Source organism: Mugil cephalus, chromosome 11 (genome assembly GCF_022458985.1).
Source record: "Mugil cephalus isolate CIBA_MC_2020 chromosome 11, CIBA_Mcephalus_1.1, whole genome shotgun sequence".
Classification (NCBI taxonomy): Eukaryota; Metazoa; Chordata; class Actinopteri; order Mugiliformes; family Mugilidae; genus Mugil; species Mugil cephalus.
The window spans coordinates 11,312,082-11,338,456 of NC_061780.1; the positions used below are offsets into that span (position 1 = coordinate 11,312,082).

General features: G+C 42.3%; 2 protein-coding genes and 1 long non-coding RNA gene across 5 annotated transcripts; 1 reads left to right on the forward strand and 2 right to left on the reverse strand.

Moving 5' to 3' along the window:
• Positions 1-8,839: 8,839 nt before the first annotated feature.
• On the reverse strand, positions 8,840-13,628 carry macc1 (MET transcriptional regulator MACC1). Its single transcript, XM_047597771.1, has 6 exons — positions 13,542-13,628; positions 13,322-13,396; positions 12,310-12,432; positions 10,172-12,207; positions 9,864-10,052; positions 8,840-9,760 (listed from the first exon to the last, which is right to left on the reverse strand). The coding sequence occupies exons 3-6, from the start codon at positions 12,422-12,424 to the stop codon at positions 9,557-9,559; spliced, it is 2,544 nt and encodes an 847-aa protein (XP_047453727.1). The 5' UTR covers positions 12,425-12,432; positions 13,322-13,396; positions 13,542-13,628; the 3' UTR covers positions 8,840-9,556.
• Positions 13,629-17,529: 3,901 nt separating this feature from the next.
• On the forward strand, positions 17,530-24,261 carry LOC125015691. The gene is made up of 3 exons (XR_007113636.1): positions 17,530-17,977; positions 18,707-18,806; positions 23,634-24,261. It is a non-coding gene; the product is annotated as an uncharacterized LOC125015691 (long non-coding RNA).
• Positions 19,547-25,645, reverse strand: sp8b (sp8 transcription factor b). 3 transcript variants are annotated; one of them, XM_047597596.1, is made up of 2 exons: positions 25,612-25,645; positions 19,547-22,986 (listed from the first exon to the last, which is right to left on the reverse strand). In XM_047597596.1, exon 2 carries the CDS (start codon positions 22,951-22,953, stop codon positions 21,649-21,651), a length of 1,305 nt encoding a protein of 434 aa, XP_047453552.1. In that variant the 5' UTR covers positions 22,954-22,986; positions 25,612-25,645; the 3' UTR covers positions 19,547-21,648. The 3 variants fall into 3 exon arrangements, with proteins under 3 accessions (XP_047453552.1, XP_047453550.1, XP_047453551.1); XM_047597594.1 differs by lacking the exon at positions 25,612-25,645 and adding an exon at positions 23,498-23,651; XM_047597595.1 differs by lacking the exon at positions 25,612-25,645 and adding an exon at positions 23,223-23,490.
• Between the last annotated feature and the right edge of the window lie 730 nt (positions 25,646-26,375).

Genomic DNA, 26,375 nt, shown 5'->3' on the forward strand with positions numbered 1-26,375 from the left:
GCGAAAAAAAATGTGCAACCCACAGTGCCACCGAGCCGTACCTTCTGCTGCCTATAAAGCATGCTGCCACCCGGCAGACCACACACGCGCACTCACCCAGGGCTGCCACGGCGTGGAGACCAGTGCGCTGACCCACACAATGAAAATATATGCTCGCAGAGTTACAGTAGCTTTATCATAGTTTGGCCGAGTCGGAGGAGCTTGACAGGTGCTGCTTCGACTTTAGAAAAACTGTGTCTGCATACGTAGCTGCCAGTTTATTAGACACACCTATTAATATAACGCAGTGGAAGACCAGAGTTTGTGTCAGCCTGAGAGGTTTAATGTGTCTGCTTAGTTGCCACCAATGAAGGTGGAACAATGTGTCCACACTTAAATATGTAAGATTGACCCAACCCAAAAACTGTGATAATGAAGGTAAATTGTTATAAGAGGGAATCAAGCCAATTTTAGGTGTTCAGAACATGTACAAAGATATCTTTGTTAGCTTTATTTTAACTATATTGTATCACTGCTGTCATTTAACAAATTTTGTTGCTCCCCACCACCGTTAGCTAAGGTGTCACATTATGATGTAACATTATGAGAATGGACATGGGCCTTCTGTGGGTGCCCTGTGGTGTCTGACAACAGGATGTTGTTGTTAGTGGAGACCTTTGTGTCCTATGGGTTGAAGGGAGGGGCCTCTGTGGATCAGACTTGTTCCAGTGCATCCCACAGATACTTGATCCGTTTGGCATTTAGTGAATTTGGCTGGTCTGGTCCAGGTTGGTGCTACATGTCTAAGTAACATCCACACGAATGCCAGGTCCAGAAGTTTCCCAGCAGAACGTTGAATTGTCACAAGACGGTCGATGTTCTTTACTTCTCCTGTCAGTGGTTTTATTGTTGTGGCTGATCAGTGTATGCTACTTCCTTATTTAAAAGTCAATTAAAACACAAGTAAAACCCACAAAAATTTCTTATAACTCAGTCCTACCAATAGGCAGTTAACCTGACATGTAGGTGCTTGTATTGGAGCATGACAACTACTGGTGTGAAGATCCACCACTGGTGTGAAGATCTGCCTTTTGTTCACATGTAGTTTTATCATAATAAATAATGTTGTGTAATATTATTTCAGGACAGGAAATCAACAAGAAATCAGGTTTACATGACTTAAATGAGGAAAAAAAAAAACATTATTAAAAACACATTATTTTCGCCTCATGTGCACGTATTTTGACACTGATATACCTTCCACATTCTTCATCTCTATTCGAGATAGCTCAGACCCGCTGGAACAATGCATTAAGCAATCCAAGAAATGTTCCAACCCCTGGCTCACGAACTGGGTTCAGTTCATTTTATTCTTGCACATTTGGCAACATTTCACTGTGCACTGCATAACTCTGCCTGTGATAATCTTACTCTGTAGCACTAATAAAAGCGTGGAAAAAGTGGAGGCGTTGCAGGACACAGCGTAAAATATTTTATAAGTAATAGCTCACAAATTAGAATTATGTTCTGTTGTTCTGCAGCACAAACTTTAAGAAAACCCAGTTTCGGGAATTTGCTGTTATCCACATCACACCGATCAGGCATAACATAAAAACCACCGACAAGAGAAGGGAATATGTGTGAACCACCCATCTAGACCAGACCAAGGACCCCCCACCCCACAGCAATGACGCTCCTTGATGGCAGCAGCCTGACACAGACACACACACACAAACAGTTTAGGAGCAACTCAAAAAACATGAAAAACATCACAAGGTGTTGACCTGACCAAGGTGGTCATAATGTTATGCCTGATTGGTATATAGTGTATATAGCAAATTATTTATAGAAAAAAATAAAAAAATATATATATATATAAGAATGTATGAAGATTTTCAGCCTTTTTCAATTACAAAGTACGCACTGAATAAACACCATCGTTATCTTATTTGACATATTTGCCATAAGAAAAAAACGCTATGAAGCCTAGATTCACTAAAAGGATGGGAAAAGCGAGTGAACACAGTGGTAAAGTGATAAAGTGAATACAGCATTGTAAGTGAAGAGTGTTTAAACGCTCGCTCCTGCTGGTAGATGACCACGCACATCATTTTTGGTTTCATGGTTGAGCTTGAGGGATCTTGTTTCTGTGAATTCACTCGCCACGCTAATACAAAGGAATTCTGTTTGTGGCGCTCCTAACACTGAAAAATAACATTCATGAAATTCAGCAGCAGCATGTCTCCCCAGAAACAATGCTCCTATTGCTTCTGACGATCCACAGACCTCGCTGTCAACAGATTTTATTGGAATTATATTCTGCCAAGGAAAACGTCCCTGTGAATCAACGGTTATTCTGATGTGGATGTAAATATGAAGCGTCGACCTAGTCCTTTCATTTTTTTTTTTTTTTTTTTTTTTTTTTTTTTAAATTTACGTTTGCTATATAAAACAGAGCAGGCACACAAAAAACGTGCCCCGATACTTTATCAGCCTGTGAAGTGATGTTAACTTCAGATCAAATGTTTTAATAATCATGTAAAATTGATATTAGATTGCGAGCGTTCAACGCACCGGACTCGGGACAACGCAGAAACCTCTCACTGCTGCGCTTAAATCATTCCTTCTTGGAAAACAGTAAATTAAGGCATCTGTGGAATGGACAGAGTATTTTCATAAGAGCACACCCTCCTCCGAAAGCTTTTTGAAGGCGCATGCTGGGTAACAGAAATTATTCTCAAGCGCTGCTGCCTCCTCTTATTGATATTGTGCATAACAGACTTGGCAGAGGCCGCCGCCTTTGGCTGGAATGTCATAAGCGCCGCTCCGTGTGTAAAACAATAACAAAAGTGTTGGAAATGTACTGCAAGAAGCGGCGACTTTATCTTGGTCTGCGTCTGGAGGCCGGCCCTGGCGGAGCAACGGGGCCGGAGGGGAGCTCGCCGCGTCACACACGGGCTCACGTAAAGGGACGAGCACGGTGTCAGCGGTCCGGCGTGGCTCTTTCGCTCTAACCGCACGTGCAGCGAGGACTCCCACCGCAGCCCCGATTAATAAGGGCTCTATGAGGAGAGGGGAGGTCAAACAGAGTGCTCCAGCTGCACACGAGGATGAATGGCGTACAGGGGGATGATGATGATGGGCAGAGGTGTGGGGGTGGAGTGGAGTACCTGGGGAGGGATCAGGACAGAGGAGGCAGAGGAGGGTCTCCTGTCCAAAGCCAAAAACAACAGCGGACAGACGGATAGACGGATACACGGATAGACGGACACTTAGGTTTCAGTCGATTCTAAATTATGTGAGCTACTAAAGACACTAACTCTCATCTGAGACGCAGCTGTGCGCCCATCTCCCCGAGATTTCTGTTCACCTCTGCTCCCCCCGGTGTGTCAGTTAGAGGCGACCTCCTCCTCCTCCTCCTCCTACTCCTCCTCCTCCTCCTCCTCCTTGAGTCAAGCCAATCTGTCAGGACACAATAGGCTACCTCTCCAGCTATGTTGTTTTTGGAAGGGGAACCTTTCAGCCCTGCTTGTTCTCCCCCTTAGTTGACAGAAATTAGCCAAAAAGACACTCTTCTCTGACAGATTTATCAGCCCCTCCCTGATCTCGGGCTGAATGCAGATTTTGTTTTTTTCCCCTTACTACGTCTTGGGTTTCCTGACGGTCTCGGGACGTCGTTGAGTCAAAGTCATCGGCGTGAGGGTTGTGCAACCGTGGCCACCCAGCTCTCCTCAAGATGTGACTTGTTCCTGAACTAAAAGTTGCCTGATTCCTCCACAGTAACCACCCGAGCTGCGATGGCAGGAGGATCTTGCGAGCTTTATTCGGCCCGTCAAAGACATTTCTTGTTGTGAAGCGTAGACACCTGCAGCTCATGACAACATCGGCTGGAAATTCTTAAAGTAATAGTTGGTGAAAGGAATGCGTCTGTAACACAAGAGGAAGCAGCCGACGTCCTAGGTTCTAGTTTACACCGGTGGACAGCACCTGAGATGTTTTTTTTGCGACTTACACTTCTAGACCACTAGATTTCAGAGTGAAATATTATTTATGCGTAGTTTTTCCCCCACAGGCTCTCATAATGTTAAAGATTAAGGTGTTAGTTTCTGCAGCCTCTGTCTTGTTTCAGATGTCTACGACATTTTAGGAATGGTTAATTTCTGTCTCACCTATGAAGCACTTTGAATTGCACTAACCTAATAAAGTTTGATGGATTGATTAGCGGTAGCAGATGGCTGCTCCACCGGACTTCACCCTCCTCCAGTCTCCTCTGACTTAAACATCCACTTGAGTTAAGAAAAAAAAATGTTTCTCTTTCCCTCTTACATCATGAATTATCCTGTGACTTCTCTCTTTCTTTTCTTTTTTTCTTTTTTCTTTTTGTATATGCATGTTTATCTTTAAAGGCATCCAAACCGGATGTTGGGAACACCTGCACTAAACAACCCAGCTGTAAATAAAGAAGGTAAAATATTCCCCCGTCATTATTATTAATGTAATGTAGAAGTATAGGCGCCATTTTTCTGCAGAACTAATTTCATACTTCTGTGCTAATGATCTCCAAAGACATTCTTAAATTGGTTAGCTTTATGTTGGTGTATTAGTGTGTTTAATTTGATCAAAGTTATGCAAGTTCGTTGAGTTAAATGAAGTACCACCACCAATACTACAGATTAGTTGTTTACAGTGATCGTCAAAAAGTCCGCAGATTCGAGGACCGAGTCCGTCCCTGGGCTTATTTTATGCAATGGCAACCAGAGTAGTGAAGTGCTCATTATCATGATGTTGTGCTGCAATCCTGCACATTCCCGTGTCTCATTCCCAGCCCTCCTCCATCTGGTTTTTAGATTATTGACGAAGTGGGAGTGTCACGGTTGGTACATCAGACCTGTCAGCAGTCTTTGCACCTCCCCCCCCACCCCGCCATGGCACACCTGACAAAACTTACTTACTGCAACATAGGATGTGATCACATCAACAAAAATAAACCTAACAGCGGGGAAGTGGCGCAACTGTTTGCCGTCATCCCGCCGAAGGCGAAGTAATCTCGGGTAAATCGAGCGCTTTGTTGTGGTCCGACGTGCAGATGCGGATGTTTATCAGAAAACACTGGGCTTATTTGGGTCTCCTAATTTTCCCCCCAATCTTTATCGCAGTGTTCTGCCATGACGAAGCGCAGAGCCAGTGAGGTTGGCTGATGGAAAAAGTGAGAGTGGGAGCAATAGTGAGGTGTCCAAGGATGTGGACGGTGATTACTCACAAAGCCGCTCTGAACGCTGCCAAACACTTCAGGTTTTATTTTTTATTTTTTTTTTTCCTTGTGAGTCATGTGGTAACAGAGCTTCCTCCTTCCCAGCGGTGGTCATGGGAAGAGGCTCCAAGCAGGCTGTTAGTCAGAAGAAAGGCATTGATCTTTGGGTAACAATCGACACCTTGTAACGTCCTCCACAAACGTTCTCTACCAGAAGAAAGTTGCAGTTGTGTTCAGCCGTGTTATGCACCGTTGTGTGTCTGTTAAACGCAACTGACCCCAGAGGAAGACAGACCTTTGATTTATTGTACCTTGTGTTGCTGCTGAACCTAATTAATGTTAGTCCAGACCTGAATTTGAGCCAGAATTCTGTTGTAGGCGCTGCTCTGGTCAGGTTTCCTTTCCTTCGTACGTGAAGCCGGACCACGGTGCAGGTTACTCAGCACTGCTGCGCATTTCACCCTTTACCGAGCGACCAACACACCGGTGATGAATGAAGTGCGACCTTAGAAACTGTAAACCCACGTTTTTTCAGACCTTTTCTAATTGCTGAACTTTCTCCTCTTTCACATCATCCGTTACCAAATTATTAGGCTTCCATCTGAGAGGGGCGGTGGGTGCAGGGGCGGGGGACGGGACGGACGGGGGCTGTGAGACACCAACACTACCTTCGCAGCGTGCATAAATCAGCGGGCTAATAAATTGAAAGCTAAATGACTTCTTGCCCTCGGCATATATCACAGAGGCAAACCAAATGAAGCCCTATATACCCTGGAGGACAGAGGAATGCTTCTGTTCACAGCGGTGATTTGTGCATCGCTCCCATGGCTGTTGGCTCCAGAAATCAAGAGTTTGGACTTTTTTCTTGCGCTCGCCTACAACAGCAGGATGTGTTAAACGCATGCCGCGGTTTTTATTGGGATGGAAAATACTAGAAATATCCCCGAATACTCGCGAGTTCTGTTGTAATCCAGCGCTGGCCTTCAACAAGAGACAAACACTTTTTCTGTCTACGCGCAGAATTTTAAAACGGCACGCAGGCAATAATAACATGGAATAATGAGTCATTTTTTTGCATGCGCTCGACACCGTTGAAGCGCTTGAGTCATTGTTTTCGTCACTGTCACGTGAGATAATGTCCCGGACAGATAAAGACACAATGAGGTGCGAGATGAGTTATTTTTATCTATTCATCAAAGAGGTGTTGCTTGGCGGTGACACATCAGAGCTGACACACATCAAGAGGAGCACTGAAACTGGTCCCACGTCAGAACAATGGCGCCACCTACTGGAGTAAAGAGTGTCAGGCTCTGTTAGAAAAAAAAATGGCCCATGCACTGCATATATACCTTTTTTTTTTCGTTGTACTGTATGTATCATTAGATATACACAATTGCGGAAAAATAATGAGTTGTGTTGAACTGTAACCATCAGCTAAACGCTCCATTAGAGGGTTACGCTGGGTAAGACTGGGTGAGACACCACAGATAGTTTTGCAGTCTGTTCCCGGGGCCTTTTTTTAGCACAAGGTAAAATTAGAGCTGCTGGAAAAACATGACATGAAGCCGTCACAGGATTAAGTGTAGAGTAGAAAACATGACTGTAATGTGATAGTCAGTCAACATCCCCTCGGTTAGACTAAGGCTTTACCAGACTGAAGTTTTTCTTGGCGGTGAACCTGGATGAGAGGTAGAAGAAACTGCAAATTCAGCATTTTTTCCCCCGTCTTACAGAAATATTATTGTGCCAATCCTCTCTTGATCCCACCCCTGCTCACCAACCAGAGCAGGCGGAGCAGCTGAGATGAGCTTTGTTTGCTGAGTCTCACCCTGTCCATCGTCCTAATGGCCAACGGGATCTGTGTGGGATACTTCTCGAAATCCTATCTGTCCTGAGATTTTAGCTTAAAAAAAAAAAAAAAAAAAAAAAAGCTAGGGGGATCAAGAAAATGTACATGTAGTAAGCTGAACAAACATAAATCTGGATGCCGCGGCTAGTGCAAACCTCCCGTGTGCCTGGATTGATGCATTGCTAAAGGTTTAAGGGATTTGCTTGGGAAGTAAGAGTCTGGGAGCATCTTCCGTGTCACACTGTGAGAAAGGAGACTCCGTGTGTATTTACCTTTATCAGTAAAATATTCACGAACCTAGAACTTTTTGTTTTTGGCATGAGTATCACATGACAAGGACGGATAAATCTGTTAAAGTCTAATTAGGAACAGTGGGTCAGTCTGGGTCTGTGTTGAAGACTGGGATTTCTAGAATTTGAAAATTTGAATGTTTGCAGCTTCACTCTCGGACTGCAAACATGCAAAGACTCGAGCTGAAGGCATTATTCATAATAACTGACTGTTACTTGCACTCTCAAACCGCCTATAAAAAGCTTCCCAGAACAAAAGTAGTCACATTTCATTAGGCGCCAAGTTTGCCGCCTCACTGCATCTGAAAAACGGGGATTTGAAAAGTGTACTGCCTCCGACCTCCTCTGTAGTACCATCAGCCCTGTGCATCATTTCCTGTATGTGAAATATAGAGGCCATCTCTCTCTGTGTTTGTCTTGATTGTTCATTGTTTTTCCACTGTTCATTATTTTGTAAGTTTTAGGGTTACGTGTTTGGAGTGATATTCTGAGACCTGAGCTCATCACATTACGGTCATTATCTGGCCTGTTTCCAGCTACAAAGAACCTGGTGACGTTTAATCACTGTTAACTCCTTTTATTTCTTATCTCTGATGAATCACACGTTTAAAGTAGAGAATAAAGCAGATAATCTGACACAGAATCCATTCTCTAAACTAACCTTCTGCCATTATCACTGAAACAGAGGATCATTGTCCTGTTTCCTAATGAAAGATGTAGTGAGCACAGAGCAGCTCTGCAAAGTACAGAAGGAGCATCAGTATTATGATCTTCTCAGTGCAAATGTGGAATATTTGAGGTTTTGCATTTATATTTAAATAAGCTACAAAAGGTTATTTCTGTAATTATTATCATTTGACTTTACTTTTTTCCCTCTAATTGCCTGCTCTCCGTTAATCAATGGACTAAATATACTTAGCATTTATTCATAGTTTCAGTATGACAAATATTTTGTTTTTCCAGAAACAGGAGGGACCCGACACCCATGAAATGATTATTAGTCTAATTCCGCACTACTTTTTATTTTTTGTTCCTCGTCCTATCCGTCACATTATGTTGTCGTCAACCGCTTAAACAAAAAAAAAAAAAAAAAAAAAAGCGAAGCACCACTTCATGCAGTCATTCTCCGCTTGGAGATTAAATCAGTTCACTCTGTCGCCTGATACCATGAACCATTTTTGATTTACTTTTCCCGTGGTGCGTTCACCCAGCCAAGGGTAAACCAGCGTTCTGAGCTCTCTGTTTGATTGGGAACGACACACAATGCTCTGAGCTGAAACTAGCTTAAACAAACAGGGTAGGGAAAAGCAAATAGTAAGTCTACGAAAATCATTGGAAAACACTTGAGGGATTTGTTTAAATGGTGTGATATAAGAAAGTGTAAAAGCTCCGGTGGAGTACTCGACTTGCCATTAAAATTAAAAAAATAAATAAAATGTATTTGCTTTTTTTCCATTAAAAGGCAAGATGAACGTTCAAAATATTTATTCATATTCATATCTTATGTATTTACATTTCAGTATGAAAGAATGCAACGGTGACTGAAGGCACTGCTGTACATGGCACCGCCCTGCCGTGGCACACTGGCGTCTCCATTTGGCAATAAAAATGTAACACTTTATACCTTATTAAATTATTTGCTTTGAGCACATCAAAAACATTGCATTGCAGTATAAAAACACTACTGACATGTAACACAACAACCGCATATGACACATGCATAATAGCTTTTTTATAGCTTGTTTACTGGCAGAGAAAACTTTCTACTCAGTAGATCATTTTCATATCCAGCAGATAAACAGACAGAAAAAGGTACTACTAGAACTACTAGTCTAAAAAATAATTATACACATGTTCACCGGAGTCTTAAAAATCCTTTGGATTCTGGTAGAATATGAACAGAATACAGAGAATGACTTGATGTTAATTGGGAATTACTGACCTATAAACATGAAACTGATCTACCAAAATGAAATTTGACTTTAAGGCCAAATCACATTCTTTCTTTTCCTGCACAGCTCATTATTGCGAGAACATTTAGTGTATGTACCTGGATGAATTTCAGAAAATAAAACGGCTTTCTGTATAAAATGCTACTGTTCACGGGAACTGAGAAAGCCGGGTAACATGTTTGTTACTGTAACCAAAGTCACTGCATTGTTTTCCCAGGTTTGTTTTGCGAAAGGTTTAGTGTTTAGGGTAGGCAGAGTCTTGAAAGACATCGAGGCAGTTCACTGTTATGAGCGCACCGGTCAGATGCCTCCACTGTCTGGTGGCGGGGTTCTTCATTTTGTCCATGACCAGATGCAGATCCTGGATCATGTCCTTGTAGCTGTCTCCATAACGCATACTCCAGGAGAACAGGAAGTCATAAGCAGGCTTCCACATGGACTGAAACAGAACAGTACAGTAACAGTTACTGATGAGATTCATGATAAATTGTGTGGCTTAGTGTATCCATTACTTGTGCACCAACGTATACTGTTAAACTGACCTGGGAGGAGACTTCGCCGCTCTTCCCTCGATGTGGTGCCTCATAGCTGGTTATCTGTGCGCTGGAGAGTTTTCCCATCTTCTCGGCGAGCTCCCTCCATCGTATTCCCAGCTCCACAGCAGTGGACAGGATGATGGTGTTCTGAATGAGCTGGGCCACAACATTCACAGAGTCCATCTTCAACAGGCCCTAGAGAATAATAATAACACCTAAATTAGCTGTACATCGGCTTTCAAACTGGTTTGTGAGTTTGTTGTGCCGGATGTTTCCAAGGTGCGGAGATTTCATAATACTTTCAATCTACTTACCACCATGAGTTCATGCAGGAACTTTTTCCTGCTCTTCCCGGTGTGGCAGTCTTCCTTGAGCTTTTCCAGAACGGAGGCCACCTTATCAGCCTCGGTTTCAGCGCGCCTCCGTGTGATCGTGTCCAGAGACAAGTTTTTGTACCCTAGGGCGTTGGCAAAATCTCTCCAGCTGGTTATGTGTTCAGTGACCATCGTCTGGATAGCAGAGTACATGTACGTGAGCTTCCTGAAGGGCAGCGTCATGTTATCCAAGAGGACCTCTGTGGTGATTTGAATGCCGGTGAAGTCGATCACCTGGTCCTTGGTTATGAGTTTGATGTTTTTACAGTGAACCAAACCAATCCTACCTCTGAGGAATCCGATGTACCACTCCTTTACTTTGGAGTTACCCACTGACCTAACAGTCTCTCTGGAAAGGATAGCCACCGTCTCACCTTTAAAGTACTCCAGAAGGTATTCTACCCGAGGCTGACGGAGCACTGACTTCAGAGCTACACCGTACCATTGCAGGTTCACAGGTTTGTCCGTGAATTTGGGCAAATCGGGACCACTTTCTTCAGGAATAGGCGTCGTTTTTGCCATTTCAATCTTCTTTTCAAGTTGCCTCAACACCCGCTTTTCTGATCTAATGGGAGCTGCAGGAGGGGAAGGAACGTGGAAGTGCGCAACAGTCGACGTGTTTGATTCCTTCACACCGACATCTAATTTAAAAGGAGTCATTTCTGCATTGCCAGAACAAGACATCGCAACCGGCAGGTGCAGAACGGTCCCTATTTTGAGCTGACTTTGCCGCACTTCTTTCAGTTTGTCCTCAGGTTTGATTTTAAACATGGACCCGGTGATGCCAACACCAACATGCAGGTTGTTCAGCCGGTCTGGTTTAAACCTGTGTTTACCCCACAGTTGCAGCACAAGAGGAGGCAGATTTTTGTTGCCTCTGCATACATCTGAAAATGGAAGCTTTGGTGGGACATCATCATGACAACAGACAACTATTACAACTTTGAATGATGGATGGATGTACCTGGGGCCATAAACCGCCACTGTAATTTGTCGGTCAAGGTAATCCCAGATTGACGTTGCAGGGCTCTGCAGCGCAGACGCCTCTGCGACCGCAATGACATAAAAATGTGTCTTCAGGTCCTGGAACTTCATCTGCATCTTATTGTTGTTAATGTAACAGTCGTTCATTTTGAGATAAGGCCCATCTTTTTTGTTGGACACCAGTCCGGACACAGTGGTCATTACCTGACTTAAAGGGTCTTTCTTCACCTCTCCTGACAGTTTCATCTCCAGAGACAGACACTCTTTTGTGTTGATGTTACTGAGAACCACCTCGAGAAGGGGACTTATGGTTGTCACGTAGTTGTTGTTGAGTCCAGGAGGAGGGTCTAGCATTGCTTTCAGTGTAACTTCCTGGACTTCTCCAGGAGGAACGTGTCCTTTTGGGATATGGATGCAAATTTCTGATTCATGTAACTGCACAGAGCCTCCATCATGACCGATCTTACTGATGACTTGAAAGTTCGTGGCCTGCGTCTGAGCCCATCCAGGGCTCTTGCTGATCAGATTTAAGTCCAAGCATGAGCGTGTCAGCTGTCTGTGGCTCAGCCAGGCCATCTTATAGGCCTCCCTGTCATTCTTTAGCCACTCGAAGTCTGGGTTCAGCACCGTCCCTGGTGGGCTGAAACAGTTTTCTTGTTTTGGCGCCTTTCTCTCCAGATCGTCCAGGATGTCTGAAGCACTCCTCCACCTCCCAGAGCTGTGGCTGATTTTGTGTTTGTTTTCCAAAAACTTCCCGACGTTGCTCTCGTCTGAAGATGTGCTGTAGGTGTCGTCATTACTATTGTCTGAATGCTTTTCATGGTCTTGTATCACATCTGATGTGTCAGGAATACGTTTGTCCGTGCTGCCGTGGACAATGTCGTCCAAAAAAGGGTTTGATGCAGACAGCTTGTTCCAAAAGGGGTTCTTCTCTTGAGACGACGGTAACACTTCTGGCTGTAAAAGCGGCCACTCTGAGTTTTGCGTCACTCCTGACAAAGTCATAAAGAAGAGTCTGGTTAGAATGCATGCTAACATGATGAGCAGGTTTCCAGTGAAGCTGCTCGTGCAAGACTTTTTTTTTGGTTTTTTACCATTCAGGTTGTTGCTGGTTGGGCCATTGTCACTCAGATCAATCAGTGTGCCTTCGGATCGAGTCCGCATGAGACTCCCCACACGTCGGAATGACCGGGTTCTTCCAGCTGCCATAATTTGATCTGTAAATATCACAACTGAATTGTTTTAATCGCTCACTTTCTCATTTTACTGGTCTGAAAAACTTAACTGTATTTAAACATGGCAAATAGGAATAAGAGTGCAGAATTATTTTCAGCAGATGAGTTATGTTAGCAGGAATTTTATGACTGTTAAGTCATTATTAAAGAAGAAATGCATAATTTACGCATTTAAATATCTGTTATTTTAAAGTTGATCATCCTTAGCATGTGACTCTTTCTCAGACAAAACATGAAATTTTCCACCTCTGTTACCTGGAACAATGGAATAAATAGCAGATGCATTGATTCGTGCAAACGTCAGTTGCAGACACACTAATCTTCGGGGATGGATTTATGAATGCAGTGACAGGTGACAATACACAATGGAAGTATCGCAAGTAAAGTTATTGTCCTGTACATATATGCGTCCTTCAGCACAATGAAGCCTCGGGGTTTCTGCAGAGCTTCTGTTTGTTACAGGAAACTGTTCCAAAACAGAGAATAAAGCCTGAACTCCTCGGCCTGTCACTTGTTGGCGTAAAATGACACTACCCATTCAGGACTTGTCACAGTGAGTCAGTCATTAATAATGTGGTTTCTTACACCAGTGCACAAAAACAGGTTGGTCTTGTCAAGCCCATGGCACAGTAGTCGGTTCTCTCTGAGCTTCTTGCTATGATCAAAGTGCAGTGTCACTAAACTATGACAGAAAGAAATGTCAAATACGGAATGGAAGACTTACTTAGTGCGCCATGTACTGGTTTTTCTATACTTTCTTGTTCAGCGAGAAATGTACAATGTAAAAGTTTTGTTACAATCCTAACAACAATCTTGCGCGTTTTTTTTTTTTGTATTTACAAAAGATTACAAAAGCAAAAACATATCTTACCTTCTTGAATAATCCACACGGGGCGAAGGAAACTCTTAGCAGCCGAGATCCAGACTCACAATCCCTCCAGCTTCACTAATCACAGCCGTAACACACGTCAGTAACAGCGTCGGAACAGGTGCACACCGAGTCGTTACATACTAATAAACCGTTTCCTTGTGCGCAACTTCCTATTATTAAAATCGAGGATGGGGGGGAAAAAAACAAAGTAGGATCTCACCGTCAGCATGAGATGTATGTAGATTTCCTCCGGCGCGCTGGCAGGAAAAGAGGCCGAGCCACTATCATTTACACTTGTTTTTTTTAGGGCGTACCTGTGCGTGGAGCACTCCCTCTCATGTTACACGCGTTTTTTTTTTTTTTTTTTTTTTTTTTTAACCGTGTAGGCTCTGCGGCACGGAGGATTTTGGGACTGGAAGTTTCAATTCATACAGGAACTCCTGGGGGAGGAGTGGCCTCGTGAGTCGGGCGACTACATTACCCAGAATGCCACCGTCTGTTTACGCATGAGGCTTGCAACACCTGAAACAACTGAGCGATACCTGTGGTTTCGACAGGAGTGCGGCGATAAGCTGAAAGGTCACCCAAATATGCCATGACTCATGTTGACTCCCACTGCTTTGACGAAGAGCCACATAAAACTGGATTCAACCTAAAGATACAAATATTATTAGTTTTATGTTCTTAAACCGACTGAAGGCGTGAAGGCCACGCAGCTTTGGGAAACTCTGGCGGCGGAAACAGGTGCTTATGTGAATGTTTTAGTACATGAATGAAGCAGAAAAACCAAACAAAAGAAAGACAAATGTGAAAAAGTTTTCTTCTTCTCGTCCTGGCTTTTAATTCCCAACTAAATCTTTGCGGGGTTGTTATTGATTTCTTCTGTCATTGTTTGAGTGAGTTTAGATCAAAGTCAAAGTGAACTTAAAGGTTAATCTCATCAAGGACACAGGTCATGCTTTCTCTCTGAACAGGTTATGCATACGATGAGTGACTGAATAGATCACTAACACTGACTAATTCCAGAAATAATATAGGAGGAAACCAGCATGTTAGCCGCTCACAGTGTAACTCTGGAGTTAACCGCATTTCTTAAAAACCAGCATGAGTTGTATGTTGATTTTTACTGCAACTACTGATGTTTACTGCATGATCAGACCTGGCTTTTGTTGATATGAACTATTTTTAATTTACCTTTAGGTAACGTTACTAGAACATTGCTGGGCAAAAGAAAGGGAGGGCTTAGATTAAGGTTTGAGAAGATTTTCAAGAGTCACAACTTCAGTGCAAAGGTGCAAAAACAAATCACAGTTTGCACTGTTCACTTTAACTCTTTGGCTTTTGATAGTCTGCAAACAAATGTCCCTTGTGGACAAATGCCTCGTATATGCCATGCTGTAGAAAAAAAGAACTAAAAAAAGAAAAATATCTGATAATGACAGCAAAAATGTCTTCTGATAAGTGAGTCTCTATATAATAATCATGTTCGTTTTGATGCAAAGTACACCGATAAAGCTATGATCTTTTATGTAAAATGCAATCCTGCTTCCAAAACTTCACATTTCTTCAGGAAAAGCTCTCCTTACATTTGCATCCCATATGCTATCTTTGTTTTATTCCTTCTGCACTGTGCTCTGGATGTAAGCCCCTTCTTTCACAAGCATTTCTTAAGGAATGTGACTAAGCACACTTGAGTAGATTATGAATTTTGAAGCAAACGTGGAGACTGGCTGCCGTAACTGGGGGTTTAGCATGGCTCAGTAACGCACCCAAGCCACAGAAGTGATCACATTGTTTCGATTTTGTTTTGTTTTTGTAACCAAATGTTTCACAGTATCGTGTTCTGTGCATGCGGAATGTTGGTTTTGAGTTTCAGGAACTAAAAAGTTTGGTCAGTTACAATAAAGAATTCAGTTTGGTTTAGTTTTAGAATTGGTAATAATACACACTTAAAAAGCTTAAAAATGATTGTTTAAACCAAGACTCTTAAGTTACTGTAACATGGTTATTGGTACAATCAACTTAAATGTTCTATTCTGTTCCATTATAGGCTCAAGTACATTGAATGAAGTCTAATTAATTTCATTTTTTTGAGTATACATTCTTCTCATCTGGGTTTAAACTAGGTCTCCATTCTATGTTCATTCACCAGAGCACAGTTGCAGTCGTTTTATCGCCAGTAGAGAGTGGGATAACTCAAATACGTGAGACAGAGGACAGAGCTCTGAGTGAATTCTCCCATGAAGCTATTTGGGGAACATCAATGGTTACAAGCTCTGCTTTTAATCTCTATAAACAAGCTGATAAAGAAAAAAAGGAGGCCAAACTAACAATTAATGCATCCTTTTAATAAGTGCTTTCTCTGTGTTAAAGCCTGTCAGCCTTCTTCACAATACATCTTCCTTTTCATGTTAAAATGGCATCTGTGGCTTAAGTAAAGAAGTCACAACGCATTGAAAGACACATTGTAAGTTTGCACCCGGCACTAGACTTGTTCACCAGGAGAAACCACAGACTACTTATCTGTTTTTAGTAGGACGTCAGAGAGGGAAACTACAAATGACAGAATAAACAAACAATTCCATTTAGCTTCTTCACGTTCTCAGGCCCGATACTGGTATTTTCTGGCTCGCTGCCACGTCGCAGTGATTCACTAGGACACTCGCGGCCGTTGCTAATGTTCCAGACACGTTCATTCACAACAGACACTTTTGCTTGTCGCAGCAGGACACGCACAGACGTAATTGTTAACATTAAATGGACTGGATTCCACTGCGTTGAAATACTTTCTGGGTTTGTGCATGTTGACTCTCGGTCAATGCTCACTCTGACTCTTGATTAGGAAAATTAGTTTTACCTGAGCTTTTTCTGCAACCAAACGACCCTTAACACATATTATGATGACGACGATGAGGCAAATATGAACTAAACTTTGATCATTATCAGTAACAGTACAAACACATTGTGTAGCTGTTTGTACTTGCATCGTGTAGACGCACCAATGTGAATGGGCTGTATGTTGTTGCCTGTGAGAAAGATCTTCACCAGAATTTACATTACATTACATTAAGACGTGACAAACGTGCAAAAATGTGCAAAACCTCATCAAGTTTTACAGTTGAAAGTTGTTTATTTACGCTTATTAACTTTTCTAGTTTAATATGACGTGCAAACTTCTACAAGCAAATTGTAGCTAATTAGCAGGTATTCCTTTGAGGACATTGGGAATTCATTATTTGCAATTCTGTCTTTGCACAGCCATGTTCAGTTTTATATTTCGTTACATATTGGGTAATCACGTTGCCCACATTTAAGGACATTTTTTTTTTCCAAAAACTACTTCTTGCTCATAGATGAGGCTTAGTTTTTATAGTTCTTCGGTCCTACTAATCTCAAAATACCTTGGAAAAATTAAAAATGCATTGCAAACAAAAGCTCAGGTCAAGAGGTTAAAGAAGGAAATTAATTTCAAGAATCAGAGGATTCTTGGGAAGGAAAAAAGGGTTTTGGGCACTTACATCATTTTGCCACTTGGTGGAGCCATTTCTCTACCATTCAGGTGGAAAGACGTTTCTTTTTGGCTTGAGATTGATTTAATCAATCTATTTTATTTTTTAAATGATAATTTGTTTAACTGGAAGCCAAATGTGTGAGTCTGAACATTTGGGCCTAAATAAAACTGCCTGAAAGTTAATACAGAGTTTATACTTCTAGTGAGGACCGATGAAACAAACGCCCACACGTGTGAAAAGCTGTGATTAAGCTGTATTAAAACTTTTCCACGCGATTGCTATGCATTAATATCAAAGGCTCAGTGGAAGATGGTTAATGCCTTTGTAGTGTTTAGACATGTCATTACACAGACACCGGCTCAGATTTCACCTAATGGCTCAAATCTTCTTCACTGATTTAGCATGGCTTTACTTTCTCACTGCAGACATCACTGCTGCATTCACAGAGAATCATGTTTTCACCAAAGAAAGAAAAAAATAAAGCAGAAAACGAGCGAATCTCAGATCTAAATATTCCACTCAGATCTGACAGGTGAAACGCCACCTGTGACACAAATGAGTCTGAATTGCATTGTATAAGGGCATTCCTGTCAGTGTTGCAGCAATTACTGCTAATTATTTTGACTCACCCCTGAACCTCGTCAAATTGCTTTTCCCGGGAGGTTGGGTGGTTTGATGACAATTGCAGGGCGGATGGTGGCTTTAACCACAGAATGGGCCACAGATGCAGTGAGAGGTGTCACGACAACACTATGACGACTAAATGCGTCCACATCTCAGCATATCAATAGCAGCACAGGTCTCTTTAAAGCCGCGGATTTCAAGATTTTGTGATTTACTCGAGTTCATTAAGCAGAACGCCGCATTTAAAGCCATCAATACGTGCCAGTTTGATCCGGCCGGGTGTGATATTATTTCTTTCCTGTTTTCCAGGTGACTGGATCAAAGCTGAACTTGGCTGCCGGCGGCGCTGTGTGCTCTGACCATGGCTGTTGTTGTGGCCTTCGTGCACAGTTGGCAGCTCACCCTCCTCATCCTGGCAAGTGCGCACTTCCTGAGGCCAGCTTCATTCAAATGAGGCCAGCGGTGGGACATTCCTCCGAGGACCAAAGTGATGCTGCAACAGTGTGTGAAGGTGCTAACGGTATGACAACATGAGCTTGTGCACTCTCAAACTGAAACGGATCCTTTATTTAAATATATGTATATCTATGCTAACTCAGGAGCTACATTTTCATATTCAGCCCAAATGCGAGTTTCTAAAATGTATTTTCCAATTTTAGAACTATCTACTATTCCATTATTTTTAAATCACATCTTAATTCAGTCTTTCCTGGAATTACACAATGTTTTTCTTTAAAGCTGAAACATAAATTAACCTCTATGAAATCAATAAATATGCCATAATGCATAACTAAATATTCATTCTTCCTCCTCAGTCTATTTCTCTCAAAAGGAAATGCACAAAAAATGTAACTTTATAGACTGCCAATCAGTTAACATACACTTTACTGTTTAACAAATATAAAAATCTGGACTAATTGAGCCGGAGCTCTTAGGAGTGTGACTTCTACAGATCTGTGTTTTTATGACCCAGCAAGGGGGTGAAAAAAAAAGTCTTTATTCAAAGAACATCTGCTCCTCCATTTTTTTTATGAACACCTGAACTTGGTTTGATTTCATTCTGCGCAATTTTCTCCTTGACTGCACCACAGCAGAAAAAAAATAAAAAATAAACTGCATGAACAGAGGAGTGTCAGGGAATAGTCAGGAGAAGTAATGCCAGCTGCAACTTTGTTCACGCGTGCACGTGCGCCAAACTTTATCCTAATGAGTAATGAGCGTTAAATATGTTATTATGAATCTGTTTCAGAAATTTCAACAAAACATTTGGAGACTGCCTGTGATGGGTTCAGAGAACATCCACCGCACTGACGACATGTGCAGGACTAAATGAGGCCTCCTCAGTGTGTGTAAGTACCTTCAGTCTAATTTATACTTTGCTTACTTCAGACTTGTTTAAAGCCATTACCAGAGTCGTGGTGGAGTACTCTGCAGATTTCTCACCAGCACCTGTAGCACTGCATGGCATCCAGAACTCAAGTGTGACAGACCAGGTGGGTGAACTGGTGGCACTCTTATGCTCTCTTTACATAACGTGAACCCCGTGGATGCCCCATGTGTTGATCTGTGCAGAAACCAAAGTTTTTTTCTCCTGCATCAAACGACTTACGCATCCCCCAGAGCTCAGGGTGGATCTTTAAATCGCTGTTGTTTGAACGGAAAGCGCTAGATGGCGCTACGAAGCTGTACATGAAAGGTTGGCTGACAGAAGTTTGGAGGCTCGTGACTTTAGTTTCTTCCTCGCGGTGAGCCAAATGAGAGAAAACACGAGAAGTAGAAATAATTTAGCGGTTTTCGTGTTTTCCATCCGCATCATTTTGTTTTGTAGCAAATAAGGTGTGTTTGACATCAGGATGGATGTGGCGTCAGTGCGCACACTGTCACGTAAGATCGACTGTGCAAATTTGAACGTTACACTCAGGACCAAGGAGAGAAAAAGGTAAAAAAACTTCAAAGAAAATAGTTTCATATCAGTTGTAATGACAGAAAATGCTCAATCCTTTCTGCTCAATGTAAGAAATGTCAAGAGTGAAGATAAGAAGGTTAGTTCAAATACACACGTTGGAGAGGAAAAATGTAGATAAATAACTTGTTTTTTTTTTAAATGGCTATTTATTGTTTCTGTAAAATTTCTATTGGTAATCTTGAATTTCAGTAATAGCCAAATCTTTTTTTTTTCACTAACTCGAGATCAAATGGAATTGAATCCATAGCCTAAAGTTGAACCTAAATACTCCTTCACCACAAACCTAACTTTTATTGAATTGTCCACATCTTACTATTTAAATATTTACAGACTGCTATAAATAATTTAGGCATTTTTACAAGACTAAATAATAAACCTGTAACTCCATTAAAATAAAAAAATAAAATAAAATAAAAATGTGCAAGAATGGGAAACTGTCCGTTGTAGAGCGCAAGAAAGTTTCGTTACAAAGAAATGTGGAGCACATGTATATTTTTCATAAAAACTGTGGGATAAGAAAATCGAGAAAGTCCAAATTACAGTACATATTGTTAGAAATATTGCTAACATTGCAAGGTATTTACCACGCGGTGATTAACTAACGATAAAACTGCAGTTGGGCTTCGTCCTCTAAAAAGTTTGAGCCTTTCGTGCGCAACAGAAACGGACATAAAGCGAGGATAGTGGTTTTTAAATTTAAATGAAAACTCCCTCATTGTATTATTTTTTCGTGGCAGATGCTCTATATAATAATGCAATTTTATTATTGAATTTTAAAATAATTTCTGAGGTTGAGGTCCTGCAGGCCCTTTATAAAACACTGGCCTGAAACCCCTGTAAAAACCACGCGATCGTAAAATACAGCACGTGCACCGTTTTAGATTAAAAACACCTGATACGTTCTAATAATTAAACTTAAATTCGAGGCAAGGTGTAATCATTTCAAACTTTCTGGTGTCATACTAAAAAAAAGTGTCTCATCGACTCAACAATCAAACAAACCGAGTCGATCAACTACGTCTGAATTCATACTGACTTTATTGAGTGGCTTAAATAAAAAGCCATTCTCGGAGAGAGAAAGATAGATAAAGAGAGAGAGAGAGGGAGAGAGAGAGAGAGAGAGGGGAGGGGAAAATATCATTGTAAAATTAAAAATCACTTTACAACATGCTTACTTAAATTAAAATGAGCGGGTAAAACAGTAAATGATTTCCAAAACCTTACAAATAAATTCAAAGTGCGCCTAATGATAGACCCCTAAATACAAGAAAACTCGTGGTTAAATAGAACTCCCCACAATACATTTCATATCATGTCAAAGAAAAAATCCAAGTACATTTTTTCCGTATATTTTCAAATATTTACTAGAGTCCATATACAACTAGAAATACCTATACAAAATCGTCTCCTGGACAAATACATTGCTCACCTTTACAATGGGCTGTAATTATTCTAACCTACATTTCTCAGTTATGTACAACACCTTTTTCTTTTTCTTTTTTTTTTCTTTTTTTGCAGCGAAGTTAAAGTGTAAGTTTAACCTCGGCTGGCCTACTTACAAACTTGGCGCTCGTGGAGTGAACAGCGATATGTGATATAAACCTACACCTGCTCTTCCTTTACCAAATGGTGGGACTGGGCGATATAATGAAAATCTTCTCGTCCCATGTCTCGCCTTACTACACCACCAGGTATTTGTTTCCTACCGAGCAGTCCATCCACAGTGACAAAAGCACTCCCTCCTGCTCGATAATAAAGTGCCAGTGTTTGGTTTTGAACAATATGTAGGCCATGACAGTAGCATAACTTTTACAGGCCCATTTTATTTAATTTTTTTTTATTTTTTTCGCAGCAGTGTTTCTGCTTTTTGTATATAGTGGGAAATAAAACATCAGGCGTATTCGGGATCCGGCTTTAGAGAAAAAAAAAGTTTCACTTGTGCCTTCCTCCAATGTGTGTCACAAGAACTTGATTACACTTTCACACCGCAGATGTATTAATGAGAATTTTTTTTGATGTACAGCTAGGAAATTATGCAATTAGTAGTCTTAAACACTTGGAAAATATCAAAGAAACGTATATAGGCCTATTTTTTTTCTCATTAAATGACAACACTCAGGACGAGGCATTTGGCACACACCAAGGTATGTCCACTTTCATGTCCACCTCGGACACTCTCATCACAACACTGCGTATCACAGTTTTTACTTCACTGTTTGGGAGCTTTAGAGGCCGTTTAAGCCCACTCCCTGGGCTGCCTCGGTTGGGTGCAACAGGTCTGGGGAATGGCACGGCGGGCTGCCCGGCGCACTGTGCTCGCTGTCGGTATCGCTCCCCCGCTTCCCTCCGCTGCCCCCGGAGCCGGATCCCGCGGATCCCCCGGCGCTGTGAGTCTTTACGTGTTTACTCAGGTGATCGCTACGCATAAATCTCTTGTTACACACCGGACACGCGAATCGTTTCTCCCCGGTGTGTGTGCGTAAATGTCGCTGGAGCTCGTCGGAGCGAGTGAACCTCTTCCCGCAAAACAGCCAGTTACACACAAACGGCCTCTCGCCGGTGTGCCACCTCAAATGCGCCTTTAGATGCGACGTTTTCCCGTAAACCTTCCCGCAGCCGGGGATGTGACAGCTGTGGAGACCCTTTCTCCGGAGGCTGGCGCCCGCCGGTCCCAGTCTCTCAGCCTCCTGGCAGTTGGGACAGTCGCAGGTGGCTCTGCCCGAGTACCGCCGGGCAGATGACCTCGGAGACCCGGCTAAAGATGCAGGTGGACCCCCGGAGAGCATAGTCCCACCTGCCCCTGTTAACGGAGAGGGGCTTGTGTCCGGATAAGAAGAAAGCACCGGTTTGAAACCGTCCATCAGGTGCTGGCCGGTTGTCAACAGGTGTGGAGAGGGACTTGTACTGAAAGCGGAGTGACTTAAACTCGAGTAATCAGAATTATATCCGCCCAGAGGAGAGTGCAAGGATGTCTGGAGTCCACCGGAATGTAAGGACGTTTGTAGTGCTGCTCCGTTAGGGTTTTGAACGTCAATCCATCCCGCTCCCACATCCCACCACGCAGAGGCTCCGGTGGTGCCAACTTCTCCCGTGGGGATACCGGGATGAGACGATTTGAACCAGGACTCGTACGGATGCGCAACGCTCATCCTGGGATAGATACCCTGGAGACTGTCCACTGAGGTGTGCACCTTTGAGATGAAAACCGGCTGGTGGTTGGGCTCTTGAGAGCTGCTCGAAACGGACGCTTGGAATACAGAATAATCGTTTCCAAAGTGGGGACTAGGCGAGGTACCAGACGTGAGAGAAAAGGCACTGGATCCCGGGGAGCTGTTGGTGCCGAAAGAGTCCGAGATGCCGGCTCCATTGCGGGACACCCCGAAGCCGGACAGGCCGGATCCGAGGCTGCAGCTGCTCGCGGCGGCTCTTTTCCACGGGTGGAAGCCTTTTCCAAATGACGAGGAGTTATCCGAAATTGCCGATGGCGAAGGGCTCGGACTCCCTATTTTGTTGCATGTTGCAGCTAACATGGCTAAAGGAGTCGATCCTAACCTCGGCTCCTCCTGAAAGGACAAGAAAAATCTGTGAGTGTCTATTCAGTCAGTCTAACAAGTTTAACAGGTAAATTGTTGACATTTTTTTTTACGCAGCGTTTCGGCTCAGATGAGCAGATTAAAATAAGAAATCTTTCTCCCAGTTTTAGCAGGTAATAATAAGACTATGTTTTTTTTTTTTTTTGTTGTTTTTTTCCTACGGAAAGTTTTGGAAATCATCACAGTAGTTTATCAACACTTCCTACCTGGACAAACAGGAAGCAGACAAGTGAAATGCGACAGACGGCGCTTACAAATGCATGCCAAACAGGACACCAAGGAAAACATGCGCGTTTTTGGAGCACCAGCACAAACTTATCCCCGGTCTACAGAGCCTCGGCTTTCTCATGCGAACCGCTTGCTGAAAATATAACCAACGCACTGGCTTCGCGGTTACTTTGCGGCCGCAGTAAGTTTAATCCCCCTCCGCAGGACAATGACAAGAACTAATTAAACCAGTAAGAAAGTCCTTTAGACTCACCCCTAGAAGTGAAGTTGCCATCACACAAAAACACTGCCCTCCTCAGAGGATCTTTTTATATTTATGAATCAGAGCACTGTTTTTTTAGAGGTGTGCAATACAATGATGTGTTCCGCCCATTCTTCCACAATTGTAGGCTCCTCTCCGGCTTTGAAGTGCCGCTGTGACACGGGCGACCAATCAGCGGCTCCGTCCCTCCGCACTGCCGCACACCACCGTGAGGTCATCAATAGAGCGCCTCAGACAGCTCTCCACCCTCCTCCAGCCCCCCGCCGCCCCCTCCATAATAAAAGACAGCGGAAGGAAGGTAAAGTTAAATGAGAGTGAATTAGGAAGGAGGAATTAGGGGGCCACTTATTGAAATTTTACAGAACATCACATTCCATAAATTTAAAGAAGGAGGAAGGATGACTTTGGGGAGCGGTGATGTAGGATTGTGGTTGGCAGGTTATACCTCATAACAGCTACGGATACAGTAAATAAACTCTTCTGGAAGTTCTATTCAAATAGCCTTGTTTGTTCTTTTATGCAAATATTTGCAACTTTATCCTCCGCTTGTGCGCGTTCGGAAATCTCACTGCACTCTGCCTGATTTTTTTTAAATACGTGTGTTTTTACCTAAAGTTTTTTTCTTTTCTTTTTTTTCTCCTTTTTTTTATTTGCATCTTCCTCGCATCAGAAAATTATTCTGGCTGCGGCGTAATATCCCCCGCAGGGTTTTTGCACGTTTTCACTTCATTTTAAGTTAATATACACAAACTATTACGCAGCGCATAGAGGCCGCATTGTTCCGTCCGTGGACCTATATTGCCTCGTCTCAAACTTTCACATTACTGTAATTGTGTTCAATTATCTTGACAGCTTTGATTAAAACTGCTAGCGCATACCGGGGGAAGATTATTAATTTTTTTCTTATCATAAACGACTAACGAAGAAGATGAGGGGTCGATGTGGTTGACTTTAGAAATATTTAGTGTCTTGAAATTCAAAAATGTAGATTTTTTTTTTCAGGGGTTATTGGCAATATGCGTTATGTTGCAGGTTAACTGAATTTATTAAAGTAAGTGATTGAAGTGTGCGCCTGGGAATAAAATGTAAAGCTGGTTAGGCTGAACAGGTTCATCACTTAGCGCACTGACATTTTGTAAAATCTATAAAGAAGCTCATGTTACATAATAAGAACTTCTAGGCAGAAACGCGCTTTGGATCCTGGGACTCTCTGCTGGAGCTATTAGCATGCAGTGTGCACTGGAAGCATAAATTTCATTTGAATTTCAAATTTAATAACGCAGGAGGTTTTTAATCATCCGCAGTTTTATTTGTTTGATATTAACATGCTTATTGACCGGGTCTGTTGACCAGCTTGGTCATTACGGGACAGGGAAAAGTTAATTAAAACGGCCAGGGATTATTCATCACATCATCTGCCTAACCCATGTCGCTTCCTTTATTACACAGCGTGATAGATGGACTATCTGATTAATTCTTGTGTTTCTAGGATTGGACAAGAGCGTTTTGGATTTAACGCTGTGTTACATTCAAGGTGTAGGAAAAAGCCAACAGACAAAATGATCCCTTATTGGAATACACTCTGCTGCAACACTGTGCGTGCAATTATTTTTGTTGCATCTTAATTATAAAAGCTACAGTATGTGTATTAAGCTGCCGTTGTACACCAATATTTAGCAACAATTCTAACAAATTTATGCCATTTATTGAACATACAATTGAGTGTCTGCCTCGGTTTTAAGCTGTCTTCCTCTCAAAATAAAGGCGTAATTCTTCTGGTGAAAACAGGCTTCGCTCTTAACAGTCTCTAAAATATTTATCGTTATCATAAAATTGTGTTAATGGACAGATTATATATACCACCGTGAAAACAACAACAACAACAACAACAACAACACACACACACACACACACACACACACACACACACACACGTACTTGTCTTACTGAGATTTCAGATAAACTCCATCTGTACATCTGCTGCTCACTCATTAATTCTGACTTCTGTTGACAAGTTGCAGAAAATCAGGTCGCGAAAATTGCGCGATTGCGTTCGAGGAGAATAAAATGCGGCGAAGCAGTGACGAGAAGTAAAACCTACATACCGTGCTCCTCAGCTCCGCAGCGCATTGATTGACCCTCGACGTTTGCTCTCAGCAGAGTAAAACACAACATCTCCTGCTGCCGGTGTGATTGTGAACCATGCCAGATAAATGTTACACTGGCAATTCAATTAGGAATTAACTTGGGGGGGAAATACCGCTGACCCCTGATTCCCCACCGCCAAACCGCCTAATATGTATGTATATATATATATATATATATATATATATATATATATATATATATATTGTTAAAACGTGAAATCCAAGTTTATATTCAAGTATAAATAACATTTAAACATTGGTTGTGAGACCGGTTTTCCCCTTAAAGAGGACGGGCGTTCATTGTATTGTGCGCAATAGAGATTTTACGCGTTTGGAGAGCAAGGTATGAACTACAGCTACAGGGGACATGTTGGCCTCTGGTGACAAATTACCAAGTGATCATACCAGCAAGACTGATGTCAGAGGTCAGTGTGATAACTCCCCGACAGGAAACATCACGTAGCTGCTGAAGCCACAGATGCACAAGAGATATTTAATCCGTGCCCACTTCAAAATCAAAGTGTCTCATTTATTCTCAGGTCAATACCTCTCCAAAAAAAAAAAAAAAAAAAAAAAGTCTTTTGTTGCCTGTTGCGTTCATGAAGAGTTAGAGGGTCGGTCTTCGTTCATATGGTGTGCACAGGTTGTTCCTATCGCACGGCTGTAACTGTAAGCCGCGTTGAACAGATGTCCCCATTGAAGGCTTTCTTCTCCGACACACA

Coding starts and splice junctions, on each gene's coding strand:
- macc1 (XM_047597771.1), bottom strand. CDS start 12,424: ATGGCAGCTGGAAGAACCCGGTCATTCCGACGTGTGGGGAGTCTCATG. Junction 10,053..10,171: donor TCCTGCATGAACTCATGGTG/GTAAGTAGATTG, acceptor ATTATTCTCTAG/GGCCTGTTGAAGATGGACTC. Junction 9,761..9,863: donor GCGGCGAAGTCTCCTCCCAG/GTCAGTTTAACA, acceptor GTTCTGTTTCAG/TCCATGTGGAAGCCTGCTTA.
- sp8b (XM_047597594.1), bottom strand. CDS start 23,518: ATGGCAACTTCACTTCTAGGG. Junction 22,987..23,497: donor TGGCAACTTCACTTCTAGGG/GTGAGTCTAAAG, acceptor TTGTCCTTTCAG/GAGGAGCCGAGGTTAGGATC.